The sequence below is a fragment of the Oryctolagus cuniculus genome, chromosome 3, assembly GCF_964237555.1.
Source record: "Oryctolagus cuniculus chromosome 3, mOryCun1.1, whole genome shotgun sequence".
In the NCBI taxonomy this organism is placed as follows: Eukaryota; Metazoa; Chordata; class Mammalia; order Lagomorpha; family Leporidae; genus Oryctolagus; species Oryctolagus cuniculus.
In genome coordinates, this window is record NC_091434.1 from 9,192,027 (window position 1) to 9,216,976 (window position 24,950).

General features: G+C 46.4%; 1 protein-coding gene across 1 annotated transcript in view; it reads left to right on the forward strand.

Moving 5' to 3' along the window:
• The window catches only part of DNER (delta/notch like EGF repeat containing), a 426,443-nt gene that overhangs the window by 147,594 nt on the left and 253,899 nt on the right, over positions 1-24,950 (forward strand). Inside the window, exons 2-3 of the mRNA XM_008259280.3 lie at positions 18,864-19,175; positions 23,061-23,155. Of these exons, the coding sequence (XP_008257502.2) occupies positions 18,864-19,175; positions 23,061-23,155 (407 nt within the window). The remainder of the gene's footprint in view (positions 1-18,863; positions 19,176-23,060; positions 23,156-24,950) is intronic.

Consider the following 24,950-nt stretch of genomic DNA (forward strand, 5'->3'; position numbering starts at 1 on the left):
AGGCTGCTGGGGTCCTGAGTTGTGCATGTCCACACCCTCCACGTAGGTGCACGGTGTCCCTTTAATTTGCATGGAGTTTCCTCCGCCATTTTATCCCTAACTCTTCTCTGAGACTGCACTCTCTCCATTTTTTTTTTTAAAACTATCTTCTCCTAGACTAGAGCAGAAAGCTGCCTCCCTATTCTACCATCTTGGATCCAGTCTCCTCATACTATCTTTTAATACCGTCTTGTTATTTACCAAATTTCTTTATATGGTAACTATTTGTGCTCTGTCTTCTGATTCATTGTTCAGTTTATCTATTCTTGTGCCAGTATTACAAGTGATAGCCATTATAGATTTGTAGTAAATTTTCTTCTTTTTACCATTATGTTTTTTAAAATTATTTTTTATTTGTATATATCTCATAAATGCCACATTAGGAACTTAGTAATTCTTCCCACTGCACCCGTCCTCCCACCTACTGCACCCATCCTTCCCACCTATAATGGAATAAAAAAGCTAAGATAACTGTTCCTCAACTGTCTAAACAAGGGCTGTTCTTTGTTTGTAGTAAGTTTTTATATTTAGTAGGGAAAATATGTTTCAATTCCTCTCCACATTATCTTGGAAATAATTGATCTGCTATTTTCCCATAAGAATCTTGGATTAACTTGATAAATTAGAAGCAAAATCAGGAACTTGAGGCTTTGATTGGGGTTGTGCTGATCTGTCTGGATTAGAATTCTCATTATATGAGAGCCCAGGGTCTGTGAATATGTTCCTCTGCTTAGAGATGACAGGCAGACAGTGGTACCCACCTCCTAATGTTACAGCACAGACATTGGGAACCATACTATTCATGGCCTCCTCACTCAGATCTTGACTGTTATTTGTTATTAATATTACTTGGTAGAATTCCTCCCATCCAAAGACATCAGGATAGTTAACCGGGACAGTGAAGTAGAGAAGTTAACAGGGGGGTCATCCATGTAACTTTCAGATGTGCTTTAAGCATGCATAGTTAAGGTACGTATTTAGGCAGCAAGGGAAGAGTCTGCTGACCTTTTGCCCACAGTCTCACAGCCTGTTGGTGGCTTACTTCCTTGTGTGGTTTGTGAACTCATTCTTGGTAGGTGTCCCTGTGCACATATGCATTTGGGTCTTGCATGCCCTGTGCTGTGGAAAGTGCCATTTCATCACTCTACTGATCCTACACAGGTTTCTAATGCTGATTTCCTGGCTTAGGATGTGGAATCAAGGGACTGTTGTTAACCACATGGGACACTCTAATGGAAGGTTTCAGTCACTCATGGGTAGCTCTTTCTTTATCCAAAGACCGCAGAGAGGTGTCAGCTTGTCTGCAGTCTCTGTAGGCCTTCTGCTGGTAGATTTACTTGGTCCCCTTTGCACCCTCTAAATAGCTTGAAGGAAGGCTCAGAGAGGCTTTCTGTGTGGACCTAGTTTTACCTGCCCCTCTTCTCCAGTGCTAAGGTCACCTGCGTGTGATTTCTGGAATCCACGCCCCCAGCCCACAGGTCTTATTTCCTGGTGTGTGACCTCTGGTCGACACCGTGCCGTCTTTTTTTTTTTTTAACTTTTATTTAATGAATATGAATTTCCAAAGTACGACTTATGGATTACAATGGCTTCCCCCCCACACCGTCCCTCCCACCCACAACCCTCCCCCCTCCCACTCCCTCTCCCCTTCCATTCACATCAAGATCCATTTTCAATTATCTTAACATACAGAAGATCAGCCTAGCACACATTAAGTAAGGATTTCAACAGTTTGCTCCCACACAGAAACATAAAGTGAAAAATAATAGATGATTTTTTTAAATGATGATGAAATCAGATCAGACCTATTGTCATGTTTAATCCCAGTGAGAGTCAAGTTGGGAATTGATAATTTTTTTTTTTTTTACAGAAGATCAGTTTAGTATGCGTTAAGTAAAGATTTCAACAGTCTGCACCCCCATAGAAACACAAAGTGAAATATATTGTTTGAGTACTCATTATAGCATTAAATCCCAATGTACAGCACATTAAGGACAGAGATCCTACATGAGGAGTAAGTGCACAGTGACTCCTGTTGTTGACTTTACCAATTGACACTCCTGTCTATGGCATCAGTAATCTCCCTATGCTCCAGTCATGAGTTTCCAAGGCTATGGAAGCCCTCTGAGTTCTCCGACTCTTATCTTGTTTAGACACGGTCATAGTCAAAGTGGAGGTTCTCTCCTCCCTTCAGAGGAAGGTACCTCCTTCTTTGAAGACCTGTTCTTTCCACTGGGATCTCACTCACAGAGATCTTTTTGCCAGAGTGTCTTGGCTTTCCATGCCTGAAATACTCTCATGGACCGTGCCGTCTTCTGATAGTGCTCAGACTGATAATTCTCTTATTTCTGAAACTTGATGATTGTCCATCTCCCCACCCTCTTATATAGCTCACCTCTGTATTAAAGCATTACTTTATTTCACCTGATTTTTAAGAGGTTTTAAGCTGAGAAAGAGCTGGCCATCAGCTTCATCTGTTATAACAAAAGTCCCGAGCAGTGAAATTTTCAATCAGTAAAGTTTTTATTTTATGGATGCCTACAGCATTTGCATATGGAAGATAAATCATTATCTTATAAAGATTATAGTGCCTATAATCTTTATACTCTGACAATTTAGTGTCCCAATTTGGCAAACATTATGAGATTGATTTTCTCAGCCTTCTAAAACCATCCAGCAGATACTCTGTGCTCAAAAATCAGTCTGTTGAACTCTATTAATTCTATATGTTTGTTTTGTTTTACTGACAGTTTTCCCAGTGGGTTCTTCTAGCCTTCTGATTTCATGCCTTGATTGGAAATGCTAAATATTTGCATTTTTGGGAGAGAATTAAGATGATCAGTATTGTAGAATGCCTTCCAACCTGAAGGACCTGTGCTGAATTTATTCTGTAGACATAATTATGCAGGTGCCAGCTCCCTGCTGGTCTTAGTGTTAGCTGATGGTGGCAGAGGTAACCCTTTGTTACTCTGTCTTTAAAGACAAGGCAGGGGAGTGCAGGTGGAATGTTTTCTTGTTTGTTTCCCTGGAGCTCTATCCAGGGTTCCCAGGGCTGCAGAATTAAGGCGCGGTGGTTTTCTGTAGTGGTCTTTCCACTCCCAGCTCTGACACTGGGCCGTAGAGACCCCTCTCTGTTGCTGGCCTTCTTGTTTCTCTGCTTGGCGTCAGTAGGGCTTTGGTGGACGACCTCTGCTTCTGCTTTCAGCCATGTTTTCATTCCTCAATTACATTTCTTGCTGTTTCTTTCTGTCTTCCATAACTACAGAGGTGCTCTCAGCTTCCTCCTGGATAAAGACTGTGGCCTCTTAGTAGATGTTGCTAGCCACACAGGGCACTGCAGTCCATCCACGTGTGCAGATGACTAATCTGAGCACACATGCACTTTGTGGGTATTTCACTCTTGCTGATCTAAAAGCAGCTGCTACTGGAGATCCTGGCCTGCTCTTTCATTGGCTTGAATTTCTATTATTATTTGTAGTTCTTAGTGGAGCTGCCTATATGAAGTCTTCTGTACACAAAGGCACAACTGCAGGTAATGAGGTTGGACAGCGCGAAGACTTCAGATTTATCTGTAGAGCCACTGAGTTGCATTCTATCCCCGGGAGCAGATGTGTATGAAAATTAGAGCAGTTGTTCCCACTTACGGTTAGAAAAGCTGGAAAGAAAGTGGAGGGGATTTTGTGAGCCTGCAGAGAGAAAAAAAACAACAACACAGGTTAAAGCAGTCAAGAGGCCCACCAGGTACACGATCCACGCGCACTCTATAGCTCCAAGCAAAAGCCTTTCCCAAATAGGTGCCCCTGGTTTTTCTGCTCCCACTCCTGGTTTCAGGGTCATCTATAGATTTCTCTCTCAAATTTTCCTAAGGATCTTGGGCTGCTGAGCCTAGCAGATAAGGAAGAACACTGTCGACTGGGACATGTTCTGCGTGCAGAACTATCTCAAAGACAGCAATGTGGTCTCTATTTTGATTCAGATAATACATATTTATTGTCTACTTTGTGTCTGATTTTTTAAAAAAAAATTAATTATTTAAAAGGCAGAGTTACACATACACACACACACACACAGAGGTCTTCCATCTGTTAGTTCACTATCCAACTGACTGTGAAGGCTGGAGCTGTGCCGATCTAAAGCCAGGAGCCAGGATCCTCCTCCTGGTCTCCCATGTGGGTGTCGGGGCCCAAGGACTTGGGCCATCTTCCACTGCTTTCCCAGGCCTTAGCAGAGAACTGGATGGGAAGTGGAGCAGCCGGGACTCGAACTGATGCCCATATGGGATGCTGGTGCTTCAGGTAGCTGTGTCACAGCACCGGCCCCTGATTTTTCCATCTCCCTGGAACCCCACATCAGTATCATTTGTTAGTTATACCTATTAAGTTTGGGGTCTCCCCCCAAGAGTGAAAGGCTCTTTTCAGAGTGCTCATCTGGCTTAAGCTCCCACTTGCTAGGGTAATGTCTAAATGCATCAGGAGAACCTAGGGCGCTGCTGTGTTCTGGTTGCAGCTGAACCCTCCCCCCTTGCCGCTTTGACTTTGTGTCCTGTTGTGCTAAGGTAAGAGTCTCTGTGGGGTCTGTGTGGGGCCGGGTGGAAGGTCACGCTGGGGCCTTGTGATTCCTTCTAGGAAAGGCAAGTTCATGTCATTAATTTTGCCAGCAGCTTCAGGTCTCATTCAGGAAGGGCATCTGGGTGCAGGAAACTAATCAAATGGGGTGCAGTTGACACGGCTGTGAATGAGACAGTCTTCACCAGGGTCTCCTGCAAGGGCAGATGTGCCCTGTGGCTTGGGTTGTGGATTGGTTCCACAGGTGGTAGAAGGCAAAGACGGTCGCTAGAAAGGTTGGGGGCAGGGAAAGTCAGGAACAAGGTACGCTGCTTTTGTTTTCCTGCTGGCAAGTGTCACCTGTGAAGGTTTTAGGATAGATTTTTTTTTAAAAAAAAAACATATTTGTTGGGGCCAGTGTTGTGGCGTAGCATGTAAAGCCACAGCCTGCAGTGCCGGCATCCCATATGGGCGCCAGTTCGAGTCCCGGCTGCTCCACTTCTGGTCCAGCTCTCTGCTATGGTCTGGGAAAGCAATAAAAGATGGCCCAAGTCCTTGGGCTCCTCTGTCCATTCTTCCCAGCACCCTGGGTGCATGTCTCATGGCTCTCACTTCACCATGATAAAGTTATGGGCAATTCATCTATTACCCCCAGTAATCAATAATCGTAAGCCTCTCACCGTTCATCTGTGTATTTCCAGATAGATTGCTAACCCTGTCAGATAATGCCGGTGAAGATCATGCAAGTGCTTCCTTTACTGTGTCATTGCCAGATATGGATATCAACACTGGTTTTAAAAGTTTGACCTCTGGGGCTGCCATTTGGCATAGCCAGTAAAGTTGCCACCCATATGGGTACCAGTTTGAGTCCTGGCTGCTCCACTTCCAATCCAGCTCCCTGCTAATGCGCCTGGGAGAGCAGTGGAAGATGGCCCCAAGGACCCCTGCACTCATGTGGGAGAAGGATGAAGTTCCTGGCTCAACCCTGACCATTGTGGCCCTTTGAGGAGTAGACCAGTAGGTGAAGATCTCCTTCTGTCTCTCCTTCACTCTCTGTAACTCTTTCAAATAAATAAATACATATTTTAAAAAAACCCTTTATTTTAAGGAAGAAAATTCTAAGCTTTATAAGAGAATTCCTCTGGTTGTAATAATGAAAGTCAGCATTCTTACTGTTTTGAAGTGTACTGGACAGTGGCACAGCTGACCAAACGAGTAGGGAAAGGCAAAGACAGTTAAATAGTCTGTTATAGGCGAGCCTTGCCACTGACTTCCTCGTTGGTCAAAATAAGCCTGTGTGTGTGTGTATAAAATATTTCATATGTATGTTATATATAAGGAGTTTTAGAGACAATTTAAAAATTATTAAATTTAACATTTTTACAGAAAAGTATCCCTCCAAATATGTACAGCTCCATGTATTACCATAAAGTGATCACCTGTGTCACCAGTCCCCCCAGGTCAAGGGTGGGCATGTTGGCCTCCAGCTTCTTTCTGGGCCCCTGCTCCCCAAAGGTATCCACTGTTCTGACTTCTAGCATGGTTCAGCTTTGCTGTTTGTGACATTCACATAAGTGGAAAAACCATTGTATTTGGGGAGTTCATTCAAATTGTTGCAGAAGGCTATCTTTTTTTTTTTTTTGAGGGAGTATGCTTAGTATTATTTTATATATATATATATTTAAAATATTTTATTTATTTGAGAGGTAGAGTTACAGACAGTGAGAGGGAGAGGCAGAGAGAAAGGTCTTCCATCCACTTGTTCACTCCCCAAGTGGCTGCAATGGCCAGAGCGGGGCAGATCTGAAGCCAGGAGCCTGGAGCTTCTTCTGGGTCTCCCATGTGGGTGCAGGGACCCAAGGATTTGGGCCATCTTCCACTGCTTTCCCAGGACATAGCAGAGAGCTGGATCAGAAGAGGAGCAGCTGGAACTCGAACTGGTGCCCATATGGGATGCTGGTGCCACAGTGCAGGATTAACTTACTGCGCCACAGTGCTGGAGGGTGCTTAGTGTTCTTTGTTGTGAATAGACTATAATGAATTTGTATATTCTACTTTTAATGGGCACTTTGGTATTCTCTACTTTTTGGCTATTGGAATTGTGACACTTAGAGTATCTGTGTATATCTCTTTGTGATGGGCATTTGCATGTGTTTTTATTGGACAAATACATACCTGGATTGCTGGGTAAACATTTGCCCAACCTCTGTAGATAATGGCCATGGGTTTCCCAAAGTAGTTACAGCAGTGGACTCCATTATATGTCCTTATTAATTCTGCTGTGTCCTTATTAATACTTGGTATTGTCAATCTCTCAGTTTTAGTCATTCTGATAAATATGTAGTGATTGCCCAATGTGATTTTAGTCTGTGTTTCTCTGTTACTGATACAACTGAGCATCTTTTCTTGTGTTTATTAGCCATTTGTCTATAACTTCTTGTGATGTGTTCAGATCGCTTGTGAAGTCCCCCCCACTCCCCGCCACCCCGTCTTTAGTAAGATGAAGATTTCTGTATTTGGGAGATAAGCCTTGTGCAGGTTACATGCATTGAAAATATTTTCATCCTGTCTGTGACTTAATTTTGTTGTCATCCAGTTGGTCATGGCTTTTTCTTAAAGCAAGTACTCTCTGCATCCTGTTTGTTAGGTATTTGTTCACTCTAACGTTATCATGCTACTCTTTTCAGTTCTCTTTCAGAAGTTTGGTAGTTTTGCCTTCCATATTTAGGTTTACAATCCAGTTGGGATTTGTTTTTGTGTATTGTGTGTGTGAGAGAAAATTCTTCCTTGTTTTCCCCATACAGTTACCAATGTATTGAAAAGACCACATTTATGCCTCCATTCTATTCCAGAAGTCAAGTTTCCCTGTGTGACCACTGCTGTTTCTTGTCTGTCTTCCTTCGGTCTATTTGCTAGTCCTTCCACCAATATTGCACTGTCTTAATTACTGCAGCTTTCAAGTTCGTGATATTTTATAGAACAAACCATCACACATTGTTCTTATTCAAGAGTGTTTGGGTTATTTTGGGCCCTGTTACACAAGAATAAAAAATTGCCTTCTGTGATTCTTGTTGCTGTTGCATTGAATCTATGGGTCACTTTGGGAGAAAAATGGAGTCTACAATATTGGTTTTTTTTACTTGTTCAATTTTATTTTATCTATTGTTTATTATTATTTTAAAAACTGTATTTACCAAATACAAGCTTCATGCATTTCATATATACTAATTTAGGAACATAGTGATTCTTACCATCCTACCCTCCCTCCTGCCTATACTCCCACCTTTATTCATCCTCCCTCTCCTATTCCCATTCTTATTTTTAAAAAAGGCTTATTTATTTATTTTAAAGCAAGTTAAAGAGAGGCATAGGGAGAGAGAGAGAGGGAGAGGTCTTGCGTCCACTGGTTCACTCCCCAAATGGCTGCAAGGTCTGGATCCTTTTCTCTCCTCTTCTCTCCTCTTCTCTCCTCTTCTCTCCTCTTCTCTCCTCTTCTCTCCTCTTCTCTCCTCTCCTCTCCTCTCCTCTCCTCTCCTCTCCTCTCCTCTCCTCTCCTCTCCTCTCCTCTCCTCTTCTCTTCTTTTCTCTCCCTCCTATCTATCTATCTTTCTATCTATCTATCTATCTATCTATCTATCTATCTATCTATCTATCTAACTATCTATCTTTTTAAGGCAAAGGGTTTATTGGGGGAAACCCGACAAACTGGAAGGAAGGGGCAAAGAAGGAAAAAGAGGGAGAAGGAGAACGTAAGAGAGAGATCAAGAGACAGAGACATCAAGAGAAAGAGAGAGACCAATAAGCGGAGAGAAAAGAGCCGTGTGTTCAAGAACAGGTCCTCTTAAAACTTTGCTGGGGGGCAGGTATGGAAGCAGGAGCAGCGAATCCCATTAGGATGGGGTGGAGCTGACACTGGTGGTCGGGCTGTGTGGTCACCTGGCTTCCAGCAATGGCAGCGGGGGCCAGAGCCTAGGATGGTGTCGGGGTGTAGATCGCATCATAGATAAGACTGCGCCATTTCACTAACATTCCCCCCTTTTGTTTTTTATAAAGTAGGATGTATGGGATTACATTAGCCCCAAAAGTCCAGGAGAGGTAGAGGGACGATGATCTGTCATTGGAACTACTTCCTGCTGACAGGGGGCGATGAGGCACTCTCTGCTGACATGGGGCGATGTCTCAAGCAGCTGTCTCCTGCCTGGGGAGCTGAGCGTATCCTTGTAGCAGCATTTGGTTGACCACCTGGTTGGTGAAGGCCTTGGTTTGTTCCATTATCAACTCCTGTAAACACTTAAACAGACGTGGTAGTATCAAAGATGGGGATGGTCCTCTCCCCCACTTAGTGTTGTATGATTGTTCAGTATTTCTCTACAGACAAACCCCGCTACCCACAAAAGTTTAGTGGCCTTTCTCCCAGTCTTGGTTGAGATCAGCTTCAAACCACATCCATCCACAGTCTTCACCAGGGTCCAGAGACCCCCTCATTTCCTCTCCTCCATGAAATACTCTGATTACTTGGTTAATGCCACTCTGAGGATGATTGGTTGCTATTCTCACCCTGTCTCTTATTTTTAACAAAGATTTAACTTTATACTCACAAGATTAACCCTACACTAAGTAAAGAGTTCAGAAAATAGTAAGAAGGAAAAGCAAACAAACGAAACACACCGTTCCTCAACAGCGAAGGCAAGGGCTACGTGCTGTGACAATGTTGGACAGCAATATTGGGTTTTCTAACCCATGACTAGAATCTCTTTCCATTTATGTATCTTCTTTACTTCCTCTCAAAATTATCGTACTGTTTCGCATGTCTTGAATTTGATTTACTCTCAGGTGTTTGTTTTTTTTTTTTGATATATTGTTAGCAGCTTTTGTTTGTTGCTGATATGTGAAGATTTGATTAAATAATGCTTTTGCTCGGTGTCCAGCAAGATTGCTGAAGTTCTTGTTCTAATACTTCATCTGCATACGTAATCGTATGATCTATAAGTTGTGACGGCTTATTTTCCTATTTAATCCTTGTCCTTTCTTTCTATTTTACCTCATTCATTGACCATGACCTTTAGTCCAGCCTTCAGTGGGAGTGGTGATAGCACATATTCTTTCTTCTCTATTTCAGAGAAAACTTTTATCATGTCACCAATCAGTATTATATTTGCTGAAGGTTTTTTGTAAACAGTCTTTATCAAAGTTTCCTTCTATTCCTAGTTTGCTAAAAGTCTTCACTGCAGGTGGATGCTGAATTTAATAAAATGCGTCTTTTGTAAGAGTTGTGATGATCCTGTGATCTTTGCTGGAAGCTTAATTCCCAGTTTGCCCCTAGGCTTTTCTTTCTGAGAGGGCAAGGAGACAAAAGCTGACATATTTTTGTGTATTCATAGTATTGTTGTTTTGTGAGAAAAGAGTTTGTGAGGGTACATGAGTGTCTCAGATAAGAGGCAAAGCAAGAACGGTATGCATCAGAATTGTTCTGCAGGTTTCTAATTCAAGAATCTGGTCTTTGAGTGGCTTACAGAAAAAAGAAAAAAAAAAGTGTTTCATTTGCGCTTGGAGTGCTTATGCCAATAAATGCAGTTGAGTGCTATTCCTGAGGATTATGTTAAATATGGAAATCAAGGGACAAAGGTTTGACCAGGCTTTTCTTTCTTTTTTTTTTTTAAGGTTCATTTTATTTAAAAGGCAGAGTAACAGAGAGAAGGAGAAGAAGAGGGAAGGAAGGGAGGTTATAGGAGGAAAGGGCTGAGGGTGGGGTGAAAGAGAGAAGACAGAGATAGAGAGGGCAGGGCAAAGAGGGCTGGCTTACTCCCCAGATGGCCTCAATGGCTGGGGCTGGGCCAGACTGGAGCTAGAAGCCCGGAACTCTATCCAGGTCTCCCACTAGATGGCATGGGTCCAAGCACTTGTGTCATCTTCCACTGCTTTCCCAGGTGCATTAGCAGGGAGCTGGATCAGAAGTGGAGCAGTGGAGACTCACACCAGTACTTGGATATGGGATGCTGGCGTAGCCTGCTGCATCACAGTGCTGGCCTCTGCCAGGTTTTTCAAAACAAGTTGCTTAATTCTTGATGTATCTACAACTAAACAGGGCTTAAGATTCATCTTTATGACTGTTGACTATGTGTCTCCCAGACTAAAGCAAGCACACTGTGATTGTAAGACATTTTCCAAATGTAGAATGTTTTAAAGAAACACCATGAAAAACTAGGGGAACAATGAGACATATGATAATCTACTTTTTTAGTGGATTAATTTTATATCACAAGTTTGAATTTTGCTTGTGCTTTCCTTTCAGCCTACTTACAAGTGTGAATCAATCCACATGTGAAAACCAGGTCAGGTTTTAGGAAAGTTGACTCAGAATTGAGGGGAAAAAACTGCTCAGATTAGTCTTGGGATTTTTTTTTAAAGATTTATTTATTTATTTTTGAAAGTTAGAGTTATAGAGAGAAAGAGGAAGAGACAGAGATCTTACATCCACTGTTTCACTCCCCAGATGGCCACAATGGCCAGGGTTGGGCCAGGACAAAGCCAAGGACCAGGAGCTTCATCTGGGTCTCTCACATGGGTGGTAGGGTCCCAAACTCTTGGACTATCTTCTGTTGCTTTCTCCAGGCCATTAGCAGGGGGCTGGAAGTGGAGCAGCCAGGATTCGCTGGAATCACCTTACCCACTACACCACAACACAGGCCCCTAGGATAATGTTTTTTTTTATAGATCTAGTCCCTAACACAGAAAGAAGGAGCTATCAAGACTTAGGAATGTGCATTTCAGATAGATACATAGTTCTTGATTTAGCAAAATGAATGAGCATTTGTATTTGGAAAAGAAGTTCCTGGGATGCATTTCTTGGCTGAGTTTACTACTGGCATAAGAACTACAGTGGTTTTGTTTTTCATATCTTTACTCCTAGTGGGTAAGCAGTTGGTGTTGGAATGCAGTTGAGCTCTGTATTGGGAAAATTCCTTTTTAAGACCAAAACACTGTGACAGTTGGACCCCAACATTGTTCATTTGTCTTTTAGCATGAAGATAACATTTCCAAACAGTGCAGTTCCTATTTTGAACATAGAAGCACAATATTAAGAAATGAAAGGACATTGAGCTCTGAAATTCAGTCCCTGCCTTTTAGAAAAATTATTGTATTTATTTGAAGGGGAGAGAGACAAAGAAAGAGCTAACTCCCCTGTCTGCTGGTTTTCTCCCCAAATGCCTGTGATAGCTTGGGTCTGGCCAGGTTGGAGCCAGGAGTCAGGAACTCAATCTAGGTTTCCTATAGGGGGGCAGGGACCCAACTACTTGAGTAGTTGAGGCCTGCTGCCTCGCAGGGTACACATTAGCAGGAAGCTGGGATTGGAACTGGAGCCAGCACTTGAAGACAGACAACGATGTATGAGAGATGAGCATCCAAAGCAGCCTCCTAAAGTACTAGGCCAGCTGCCCTACCCCCCAACCCTCAGCTCCCATCCTTCCCTTTTCAAGTTGAGGATGCTGAGCCGTTGTGTTTCGCATGTAAAATAGCATAAAATGGGACACTCGTGTGCAAAGTATTCTGCATGTTGCTTGGTTATCGCTTTACACATTCTATTGAGGTTTATTATTGATTTCTAGGGATTCTTTATCTGATAAATGGTTTAGTTATTCTTTTGTAATATGTTATGCACATCTCCTCTCATCTTGCCTTCTAACTTTATTTGTGGAATCAAATCTATTTTTAAAAAGATTTTGGTGGAATGTAATGCGTTCTCCACTTGTTCCTTTCAGGCTGTGGTCTCAACTGGGGGTGGTGTTTTCCCCAGGGGACATCTGGAGACATTTTTGGTTGTCAGTCTTGCAGAGAGAAGTTCTCCTGGCATCTAGCAGATCAGAAGAAGGACACTTGCAAACCTTCTGCAGTGTGTACAGGGCGGCACCCCCAGCCAGCCCTTGTGCAGCCTGCAAATGGCAGTAGTGCCAAGGCTGAGACACGCCGCGTGGGGCTTGTTTTTGCTTCTCGTTTAGTAAGTCATTCCCTCTTCTGATAATACTAATATTTATATCCAAATCTGTATTAAAAGTTCCATAGTGGACGCTGCTGCCCAGACACGTTACTAGCACGGGGGTCCATTCTCCCTATTTCCCAACGCCACACAGCCCTCTCAGTTATTTCCCATATCAGATGCCGTCTTGCTCCTCCCTGCTCCGTATGCTCTGCAGGTGCTGGCTCCTATCATTTGCTTCATCAGTGTTTGTAAGTTCTCTCCTGGCCTCTGCTGGGTTGGGTTTCCTTGAACACCCTTCCTATTCCCGGGGGATCTCTTTGCCCACCAGGCATGGGAGGAGGTGGCGGGGGGATGCCTGCTCATCTGCTTGGTTCTCCTCCGGATCCTCCGAACACAGGGTCCATGCAGGCTGGGTGGCTGTCACTGGAATTCTAAGTCACTGAGCTGGGGGAGGCCTCGCCATGTTCTGCCCTAGCCCCTCCCTTAGTCCGCGAGGAGTATGTGTCCAAAGCTGGTAGACGATGTCTCCAAAGTCTCGCGCCCACCTTTGCAGAGCAGGCTCCGTGTTCTGTTAGGAAGATCCCAGGCCCACCTCTCCTTGCCAGAAAGCTGCCACTGTTGTTCTGAGATTGGGTCCAAGACCTCCTCATCATCTTGTCATTTCATACGTGCAGTTGTCAAATCCTTTCTCTCTGTCCACATTGCATTTCTCAGCCAGTTGGCTGTAGAGGGGAGTTTTAACTCCAGCAAACAGCGATCGCCATCACGGACAGGCAGGCAAGCAGGGCCTGGCATCGACTGACTGCGTAGGGCGGGTCCAAGAGCATGTACCCGACTTTTCCACTGGACTGCGCCCCCCTGGGAGGGCCACGACTGGGCTGTATTCATCTTCCTGACTTCCAGGCGTCACAGGGCTTTGATCAGCGTAACATGAGTGACTGATCCACCATATCGAGTTCCTGGTGAAAGTGCAGGGGTTGGGGGCAGGAGCAAAGCCCATGAACTCTCTAACTAGCATGGAAGGGTCACCTGGCAAGGTGGAGACAGGTGCATCTCCAGGTCAGGGCAACTGCAGGTGTGAACACTCTGAAGCGGCCCCATCGGCTAGAACTTACCGTGGAAGGACTCGTGAGTGAGCCCCTTTTCTGCTTTTTACGGGTGTCCGGTTTGATCGTTTGTCCTGCCATTGGAGTGCTGCCAAGGACGTGGCACTGCCAGAAGCGTGGATAGTGGACTGTTCACAGGGAGGAGAACGTGTCACTCTGTGACTGCCTGTGACTGTGGGTCCAGGGCTGGCAGGTGCCTTTGCTCGGATCTGGGCTCCCTTCTCTCTCTGGGCCAGGCCCTCATAAATGCTCTTGGTTGTGGCATAAATAATTTGCCATGAGTAGCAAGTCTAACATACAATCTAAAGTGAATGGTTTCAGCTTCATTCTATGGCACGGAAAACATTTGGCTTCAGAAGATGAATTAATCCAATGCAGCAAACGTATAGTGTTTAATAAATGAGCCTGTTAGTGAACTGTAAGCAGAAAACCATTAACCCATGGGCTTTCTCTTTACTCTTTATTACAGCTGATATTACAGAGGCTTAATCATTTCCACCATCATTGGAAACTAGAAATTATAGCTATGAAAATATCACCTATTAAATTTTGAGTACCCAAAGTCAGGTGTATTAATTATGATCTTTTGCCTCATTATGCATTTTGGCAGTTTGGTTATTACCTGCTTGTAGTCCAATTGAATGAGATTCAAGAGCAACAGTGACCTTTACAGCAGGAGTTTCCCCCTGGGAGATAAAATCTATGTATAAACATAGAAAAGCATTGCAGTAAATGGTGTGCAGATAAATAGAACTTTCAGTAAATATTTGTGACGACAGAATTTTGCATAAAAGCTAATTGTTTCATTTTATTATATATTTTGTTAGAGATGTAAACAAATTAAAAAAAAAAGAAACTAGTCCCAAGTGTCAGCGGGGATACTGACAGCTGCCGGTTAGCGAAACAACTAAGATACAAACCAAGAACAGGGTGAGGACTGGGAGGGGTGGGTGACTCCACTGCATTGCCTCCCGTGACTGCTTCTGCGTGTGCCACCTCACACCAGGCGCTGCTCTGAATCCCTTCGGGAATCTCTAGGATCCACAGCTTCGTTTTCCGCGTTGTCCTCTCTCCCTTACAGAGGGTTGAGCGACAAGGCCTTCCTGGTCCATCATCCTTCAATGCACGTGGCAGTGTGTGCCTCTCGTCTCTAAGGCCCCGAGAGCTGCCCTCGTGGTACTGCTGGGTATCACCATGCCTTCCTTCCAACTCTTGAGTCTCTTACCTGGTGGTACTGGCTCCTGTATACGGCCAGTTGGGGCATTGCCGTGGGCACCTGCCCTTGGTCACCCAGCTCTGCCTACCAGCACCTCTGATGCTTCCTGCGGTGGCTTGCAGAGACAGGCTCTGAGGACAGAGAAAGGTGACTTGGTTCACTGTGTTGTGAGCCACTTTGCCCTCTGGCAGGCCTGTCCTCTTCTTGTCTTTGTCAAGGTAAAGGCTGTCAATCATTCAGGTTCTGCCTCACCTCTCCCCTTTTAAAGCAGATTTAAAGTTATTTTTAAGGACCCTGAAAACACAGGAGTTAGGATGCGTGGGCTCTCCCTTGATGTATGATCTCAACATTTGGGCTGGGACCTTGGGGAATTCTAAGTTTTACATGGCAGCTGCGTGTGTAGAACATCAGTGTCACTCACTCATCCATTCATTCGTTCATGTGTTCAGTCATTTGTTCAGCAAATGTTTATTCAGCACTAGCCATGCACGGGCCAGCACTGTTCTAGGGCTGGGGACACTCGCGGGAAAGACAGAAAAATAAATCTGACCTCATGAGATAAATATGTTACATATAGATCTGCAGGATGTTGGAAGATGAGGATGTCTCAGAAGAGGTGCGGTAGGGGAAGAGGACTCAGCAGGGCTACCTGGTGGAGACGTTGCATTGTTACGTGGGGGAACTCAGGGACGTCCTCGTCAGAGGACTGTATTTGAGCAAGACTCAAAGGAGGCTCAGGAACAGCCCTGAGAAGTAAGGGCGTTGTAGACAGTGGGGACAGCCAGTGCAAGGGCCCTGAGGCAGGAGACTGCCTGGGGACCTGGGGAACAGTGAGAGCAGCATGTCTGGAGCCAAACAAGGGAGGACAGAGTAGGAGACAAGCTCAGTCACCGGGTGAACGCTTCTAGGCCTCCCTGGAAGGTTTGAATAATGAACTGTCAGATGCTTGATGTGAGGCAGGCACACAGTAGGCGCTCAGTGAGCGGCAGGTAGTCCTAGTTGTTCTTAGTGCCTGTACTGGGTTCCCAGAGGCAGGCTCTGTGGGGGCGGGGTCTGCTTTGCGTTTGTAAGCATTGGACTCCCAGTCGTGGCCCAGCTCACTCAGGATTCACTGACTATCCTTGCTCTCTTTCCTCTGATCTGAAAGAGCATTTGAGGTGATTGAACTGGCCTACATTTAGTCTCCACTGGCTTTCAGGCGCGGACAGAACTGTAGCCCTTAGCTTTTCTCCTCCGCAGGACACTTTTAGCATCACGATGGTTCGCTCGCCGTGTTGAGGTGAGGGCAGAGCTCGGGGCTGGAAGTCAGAGGTGGCACAGTCCTGGCCTCCGTTTGTGACGGGTCCCTCAGGGCCTCTGCCCTTCTGTTTTCCAGTGGGGTTTGGGATCAGAAGAATCCTCTGATTTCAGGGTTGTGGTGAGGACAGAGGAGCTACTCCATGGCAAGATTCTTGGACCACTGCGGGGAAGCTGTAGTTGCATGCCGGGGGTCCTCACTGTGTGCAGGGTGGGTCTGTGCGCTTGGAAGGGCTTCTCCGAAGTTCTGCTCCACACACCTGTTAAGGGCCTGATTGTTGTCAGCAGGTGGCAAAGGTGAGGCCTCGTGGGTTACCAGATAGGTAGTCTTTGCCTGGTAATGTCGATCTCTAAGCTGCACAATGGAGACTTGGCCTTCCAGAATTACTTTTTATACTAATGTCTTGCAATATACATGTAGTTTTGCTTTTTTTATGCATGTATTAAAATTCCCATTTGTGTGACTAAGTAAATCTCAGATATTTAAAAACTTTATTTCAGAACCACGTCTTTAAATGCCCCCTTTGTTCCGGCTAATTAAATTCTTTCTTCTTGTCAAATAACTCCTGAGGTGACACCCATTCCACAGGGCCTTCCTAAAAATAGCCCAGGATCCAGATAACATCGTGACTAAACAAGCAGTTTGCAGCTCTCTCCCACATCACGTGTTGCTTTCCAACTACCAGTCTGCAGATCTCCATCGCTTTCCATGGGAGTCGTTTGAAGTCCCCCCCCCCCCCCCCATGGACCCTGTGTTTCTCAGTGTGCCAGGGGTGGAGCCACAGACATAGCAGGTGCCCTCCCTGCACTCTGGGAGCTCACAGTTGTATGCAGTTGTATGGCAGAAGAAAGAAAGGTGGGCTGGCGCCGTGGCTCACTAGGCTAATCCTACGCCTTGCGGTGCCGGCACACTGGGTTCTAGTCCCGGTCGGGGCGCCAGATTCTGTCCCGGTTGCCCCTCTTCCAGGCCAGCTCTCTGCTGTGGCCTGGGATTGCAGTGGAGGATGGCCCAGGTGCTTGGGCCCTGCACCCCATGGGAGACCGGGATAAGTACCTGGCTCCTGCCATCGGATCAGCGCGGTGCGCCGGCTGCAGCGCACCGGCCTCGGCGGCCATTGGAGGGTGAACCAACGGCAAAGGAAGACCTTTCTCTCTGTCTCTCACTGTCCACTCTGTCTGAAAAAAAAAAAGGAAAGAAAGGGATCATTTTAAATTTCGTAGTGAGGGAAGATATCTCCAGGGAAATGACACTGGAGTAGAGAACTGAATGAAATGAGGTAGAGATTATGCAAAGCATTCCGCTCAGCTCAGCGGAGCCCAGCAGGTGCACAGGCCCCTAGGTGTGCGTGAACTAGGCAAAGGCAGGCGGCAGAAAGGGGTGAGGGTGAAGGGGAGGAGAGCGATTATCACTAAGGAGAGGACCTCAGAGGACAGGAAGGGATTTGTTTGTCAGGATAGGAGGTTGGGTTTTACTTTGAGATGATAGATTATGAATATTTTAAATGATTGACACCTGCAATGGTCTCTTCAGAGCCTAATCCATTGACTCTTATCTGAGATTCTGCGAAGGAATTGCCAAATGATGGCATAAAATTAATGTGGTATTTTTGGAACTTCATTTGATTCAATCCAAAATCTGTTATTCCTGACGGGGTTTGTTGGGAATTATTTGATGAGGGGAATTAGCAGAACGAGTAGCCATTTCGCCATGCAGAATTCTTTACATGTGTGTTTGTGTGTGAGAATTCATTTTAACAGCAGAACTTGAGGGTCCCATTTTCTCTGTCCTCTGTTTTCTACTGAATTCTATTTTCTGAACAGCCCCAAGAGGCCAGGGGGTATAGCAGCCAGAGAGCTAAATTCCTTTTATCACAGAAACAAATTGTAATTGAATAAGCACTGGGAACATTTCCGAACCCTTGCTGTGCGGGGAGGAGCAGGTGATCTTTCCCCATTGCTTTGTGGCGTGTCTCCAAGTCCCAACAAATGGCCACTCAGAGGTCAGCAGAAAAGGGCCTCCTCAGCACAGGAACACAAGGCAAAGGACATCACACTCAGCTCTTACCTTCCGTGCCCGCGGGTCCCATTTCTTTGTAATCACCCTCCCAGATGATGAGATCAGTATTTCATGAGGTTCCGCTGAGGTCCCCTCCACACCCTGTCCCAGCAGTTGTCCTGCAAATGGACCACTTTGGAAGCCTTTCATTAAGTAGCATCACCAGGAAAAGGGTGATCTGGTAGGGACTGGGTCTCAGATGCATCGGACGGCCGTTTCTCCTGAGGAAACCCTGAAAGAGCCCAAGGAGATTCCAGTTCTGGTGCCTGGTATCACTTGTCACAACCCACAGCTGAACATGCCAAAAGTTGGCGTCTTCCTAACAAGCCTCAGTTTTAACCATTTTGGCCCTCGACGTTTCCTCTAAATGATAAGTCGTGAAATCAGCGTTACTTAGGGTAGGGTTTGGGGAGGCTGATATGCACCACCTGTTTCCTTGCTGAATGCCTGTTATTTGTGGCAAGGTTAATGTGGGGATGACCCGGGGAAGTGCGCCTGGCATGGCTGCGTGTGGTTAGGAACCTGTGTTCTGTTAGAGCAGCAGCTCTGAGGCACGGAGCTGATCTCCCAGCGATGGCACCACTTTCCCTATGAGGGAATAATTGACCCATTTATGGTCTCGTTTCAGCTTGTTGCAGATCCTTGTGCCAGCAACCCTTGTCACCATGGCAACTGCAGCAGCAGCGGCGGCGGCAGCGGCAGTGATGGTTACCTCTGCATTTGCACTGAAGGCTATGAAGGTCGCCACTGTGAGCAGGTGCAGCCCAGCCTCCCGGCTTCGGGCTGGACCGAGTCCACGGCACCCCGGCAGCTCCAGCCTGTCCCTGCTACCCAGGAGCCTGACGTAACCCTGCCCCGCTCTCAGGCCACCGTGACGCTGCCCACCTGGCAGCCAAAAACAGGCCAGAAAGTTGTGGAAATGAAATGGGATCAAGTGGAGGTGAGGACATTGCGGCACATATATTTTTATGTAGGAACAGCCCTGGTAGTTCTACCATCAGCAATAAAACTGTCAGACCCGGGGCTGGTGTTGTGGTGCTGTGAGTTCGGCACCTGTTTGCAAAGCTGGCATTGCACATTGAAGTGCCTGTTCGAGTCCCAGCTTCCAGTTGAGCTCCCTGGGAAAGCAGCAGATGATGGCCCCTGCACCCACGCGGGAGGCTCAGATGGAGCTCCAGGCTCCTGGCTTTGGCCTGGCCTAGTTCTGGCTGTTGTAGCCATTTGAGAAGTAAACCAGCAGATGGAAGATCTCTCTTTCTCCCTCTCTCTCTCTCTGCTGCTTTGCCTTTCAAATAAATAAATATTTAAAAAAGTGAAACCTTTCTGTTACCCACTGAGCACAATGATGCACCTGCCTGCATTCCTGTCTGTACTTCTGTGTCCCCTGATGGTTTTGTGAGCATAAAAAGAGCAAATAAACAAATTCGCACATGAAATTACTTTCTGGAATGATAGCCGTGTGTGATCTTAGATTTGGGGGCAGACAGCTCAGTGTAGGGCCGTGTCAAGGGACATTATTCACTGTTGCCTGGGACATACTCCCTCCTCCAGTGTGCCTGGAAGTCCGAGATCAAGGCTGACCAGTGTGTGGGGACACTTGACGCTTGCTTCTTCATAGATGGTGCCTTTGCACTGTGGCCTCTCATGATGCAAGGGGCTCCGATCCCTGTGCATGGTCCAGGAACCTCCCAGAGGCCCCACCTCCTGATCGCATTACCTCGAGGGCAGGATTTTAACATGGGAATTCTGGGGAGAGCAGCTACAAGGGCACATCAGAAAGCTGGCGGAAAATGGAATTAAAAGATAAGTTTATTTTGGTGCAAAATTTCAAAACCCATGCATAAGTTTTTCATAAAACGGTTGTGGAAAATTCAAGCTATAAAAAATATTATGTGTGGATTTCAAGTTGCTTTTGTAGAAAATAAACTAACCCTTCAATTCCATTGTTCTGTGAGCTTTTCAAAGTACCCTTCCACATTCAGACGGTAGCAGAATGCTCGTATACCCAGCTATGTTGCTTTTGCTGTTGTTATTGTTCTGATTTTTTTTTGGTACCTTCTGGTTGCTTTAGTGGGATTTAGAAAAAAGGAGCTACCACTGATTTAAAAAAATATTTTGAGGATGCATTTAACAATGAAATCTCCAAGTTTTATTCATTTTGGCAATAGCAGTTCTGTTTGTTGACATTTGTTCCATGTCCCATTTGTCCATGTCATATTCTGAGAGTTTTTTTTGGAAGGCCTCTAGAAGTTGACATAAAACGTAGATATAGATTTGCCAGCCAGAGGAGTTGGGAACCAAAGCCACGCCCTGAGTTATGGCAACACTAACAGAGTGTCATTTTGTTTCGTATCTTACTTTATATATCTGACCTCCATCTAGGCCTGTGTGGCACACTATCACAAGTAGCATATCTTCCATGACAGTCAAAACTGTATCTAGAAATTTCCCTGATTGCTATAAGAGGGGTAGATGGCATTTCTTCTTTTGTTTTCTTAAATAATTTGGCCAAGTTTTTGGTTGACCCACTTTCTTTTATTTCTTTTTTCTTTCCAGCCACACCAGTGTGTGATGGCTGCATTCAGACCGCGGAGCGGTTTGTAGCCTGCCTATAAAAACTGTGACGCTCGCGCTCTGATTTCAGACTTTTAACAAATGCTTTGAAGTTACGATTTAATACCTCTTGTCTGGGTGACTCACTTCTTGAATGTGAACTAGATTTGATTCCAGGTTTATCAAGGAAATGTCCTTTAAAGAAAATTTCTCTCTAACCAGCCATTTCAATCTATCTATCTAGGGTCATGGTCCTCTACGGTGGCTGCATGTGAAAATGAAATGCCCAGACTTTGTGTCAGGCATTATTTCTTTCTTAAAAGATTCTTTCATTTATCCATCATTTATCCATTGACTCATTCTTTTGAAAAGCAGAGCAACAGAGAGAGAGGGAGGGATGGATGGAGGGAGGGAGGAAGAGAGAGAGAGAGAGAAATCTTTTGTCCACTGTTTTTTTTTTTTTTTTTTGACAGGCAGAGTTAGAGAGTGAGAGAGAGAGAGACAGAGAAGAAAGGTCTTCCTTCCGTTGGTTCACTCCCCAAATGGCCGCCACGGCTGGCGCGCTGCGCCGATCTGAAGCCAGGAGCCAGGTGCTTCCTCTTGGTCTCCCATGCGGGTGCAGGGCCCAAGCACTTGGGCCATCCTCCACTGCACTCCCAGTCACAGCAGAGAGCTGGCCTGGAAGAGGGGCAACCGGGACAGAATCTGGCACCCCAACCGGACTAGAACCCGGGGTGCCAGCGCCGCAGGCGGAGGATTAGCCTAGTGAGCTGTGGAGTTATTATCCTATATGACAGCAACAGATGGAGCCTGGAACTTCTGGGGGTGTGGTCAGTGGGTGGCAGGGGCCAAGACTTGGGCCATCTTCTTCTGCTTTCCCAGGCCCATGAGCAGGGAGCTGGATGGGAAGTGGAGTGGCCAGGACTTATACTGGTGTTCCAATAGCATAGATGGAGTATTAATCCACTGTGCCACAATGCAGGCCCCAGCCTGCTCTTGCCGCAGGAGAACCTGTGTTAATGTTTGGGCTTCCCCTTTTCATAAAGAGCTAGGTAGGCCTTGAAGGACTAAGGCTTATGTGACAGCTGTCAGTTACACACACGTTAACAGGCTGGGCTCACATCTTTGCAGATCAGTGGTGGGCTTTGTCCAGAGTGTTTGATGATGGGATGCTGTGGAAAATGTGCTGGGTGTGGCATGGCATGGCTGGGGACTTCTGTATTGCTTTCAATAGATTCCGCGAGGATGAATACTTTGACTCCTCCTTCCTTTTCACTGTGGAGGGTGAGGACTGTAATCATAGCATGGGGAGTAATGAATACATTGATCAGGAGCACCTCACTGGATGCGGCTCAAGGGTTCACAGCGTACTTTCTGATGAGCACAGCTCTGCGCCCTCAGTGGGGTTCCTCTGTCTATTGTGTTAATGCTTTTGGGCACATCTGTTAAAAGTGAAGATGCACGGGGCCAGCACCGGGGCACAGTAGGTTAATCTTCTGCCTGCAGTGCTGGCATCCCCTATGTGCACTGGTTCTAGTCCTGGCTGCTCCTCGTCCTGTCCAGCTCTCTGCTATGGCCTAGGAAAACAGTGCTTGGGCCCCTGTACCTGCATGGGAGACCCATAAGAGACTCCTGGCTCCTGGCTTTGGATCGACTCAGCTCTGGCCATTGCAGCCATTTGGGGAATGAGCCAGTGGATGGAAGACCTTTCTCTCTGTCTCTTCCTCTTGTTGTCTGTAACTCTAGCTCTCAAATAAATAAATAAAATCTTAAAAAAAAAGTGAAGGTGCAGCCCACAGGGACAAGGAAGGGCAGCCTGCCAGCTCCCCAGACCCGTCCACACAGGAGGGGGTCATTCAGACCGTGCACACCTGTCTCTTGCAGGCAGGACGCCCCTGGCACTGTGTACCCGCTGTGTGTGAGCCTATCTGAACAGCTGCCTCCTGCTCTCTAAGCATCTAGAGCCTTGTTGACAGCAGACTGGGCGCAGAGCAGGGTCCCGTGATTGTGACAAGAGAGGAGGGAGCAGTGAGTGAGATCCTCCTTCCTTTCTGGAAACCTCCTGCTCATCAGTTTATCCCAGAAGTCTGTAGACTGCGCTCAGGAAAGCTGCAGTTTTGAACATCAAATGGCAAAGCTTGCATTTCCTCTGAGTTCGTGCAGTGTCACTCGTCTCTCCCCTTCCGACCGAGACACTGCTGAAGGGTGGAGGGGCTGCAGCTCTTGGGGCTCTGCTTTATAACCCCACAACGGGTCTCTTTTCTTTTCCCAGGTGATCCCGGATGTTGCCTGTGGGAATGCCAGCTCCAACAGCTCGGCAGGTGGCCGCTTGGTATCCTTTGAAGTGCCACAGAACACCTCAGTGAAGTAAGAAGATTCTCATTGCACAACAAGATTGGGGTGGGGCTGGCATCGTAGGGCAGCAGGGCTGCTGCTTGCGCCCCATCCTGGAGTGCTGATTCGAGTCCCGGCAGCTCCGTTTCTGATCCAGCTCCCTGCCAATGCACCTGGGATGGCAGCAGAAGATGGCCCGAGTGCTTGGGCCCCTGCACCCACAGGGAGGCTTGGATGAAGTCCTAGGCTTCTGACTTCTGCCTGGTCCAGTCTCAGTCATCTCACAACCATTTGGAGAGTGCACCAGCAGATGGAAGATTTTCTCCCCAAACCCTGCCCCTGTGTGTCTCGGTCTCTCCCCTCCCCACAACCTTTCAAATCAATCATTCAATCAATCTATCCATCTTAAATGATATGTAATGGAAACAAGATTAGGGTGGGGAGCATGTTTTGCCTATCAGTTAATATGCCACTTGGGACATCTGCATCCCATATAGGAGTGGCTGGGTTTAAGTCTCAACTTTGCTTCCAATTCCGGCTTCCTATTAATATGCACCATGGAAGGCAGAATGAGATGACTCAAGTCCTTGGGTCCCTGCTGCCCATGTGGGAGATCCAGATGGATTTCCTAGCTCCTTACTTCAATCTTGGGCTGTTGCAGGCATGTGTGGAATGAACCATTGGATGGGAGCTCGCTGTCTCTCTGCCTCTCAAAATAAATAAATACAGAAGAATTAAAAAACATAGATTGATGCCATGACCCAGGTGCCAGGTGGTCCCAGTTACTGTGTAACTCGTCTGTCTTTGGCCAGTCCAGTGAGCATCATGAAAGGCTCCACCTGTAGTTGTGGACCCTGTCTTACCAAAGCTGGAGGAGGCTACGTCAGAACAGGGCGTTGTGATGAGACCCTGCAGGATATGTGGAGTTGACGTAGGACTGGCTGAATCCAGAGTGCGGCAAGAAGTCCTGAGGCCTTTGATAAGAGCTAGAAGCCTCAGTCCCAAACTTTTTTTGCTTCTCAAATTATCAGCCTCTTGAGATTTTAATTGTCCATTGGCTAAACTCATGCATAATTTAAAATCCACTATTGCAGTCTTCTCTTTCAAAGCAAGCAACCCAGAGAGAAGAGTGTTTAAATTAAGCTCTTTCAAATTACAGACGGTCCATTGTCACTCTTGAGCATGGGGATGAGGCAAGAGGAAGCCGCACTGACTGAGCGAGCGCCTGCCGGGTGCTTCCTGTGGGGCTCAGAGAAGTCTGCAGCCTTGCAGGAGCACACGGCTGGGAAGAGGGTGTGCAGACAGACAGCCTCTGTCGCCTGCCCTTGGCCTCTGTGCCACCCGTTGTCACCTCCCTGCACCACCCATGCACCCATGCATTCTTTTTTTTTTTTTTTTTTTTTTTGACAGGCAGAGTGGACAGTGAGAGAGAGAGAGACAGAGAGAAAGGTCTTCCTTTTCCGTTGGTTCACCCCCCAATGGCCGCTCTGGCCGGTGCTGTGCTGATCTGAAGCCAGGAGCCAGGTGCTTCTCCTGGTCTCCCATGCGGGTGCAGGGCCCAAGCACTTGGGCCATCCTCCACTGCCTTCCCCTGCCACAGCAGAGAGCTGTACTGGAAAAGGAGCAACCGGGACAGACTCCGGCTCCCCAACCGGGACTAGAACCCGGGGTGCCGGTGCCGCAGGCGGAGGATTAGTCTAGTGAGCCATGGCGCCGGCCCAACACCCATGAATTCTTGTGGGTGTCTGCTGTCTAGTTTTTGGGGATTTTAGATCAGGGCACATGGGGCTCTGGCTGACCAGTATGATATAGGGCCAGTGGGCTGCAC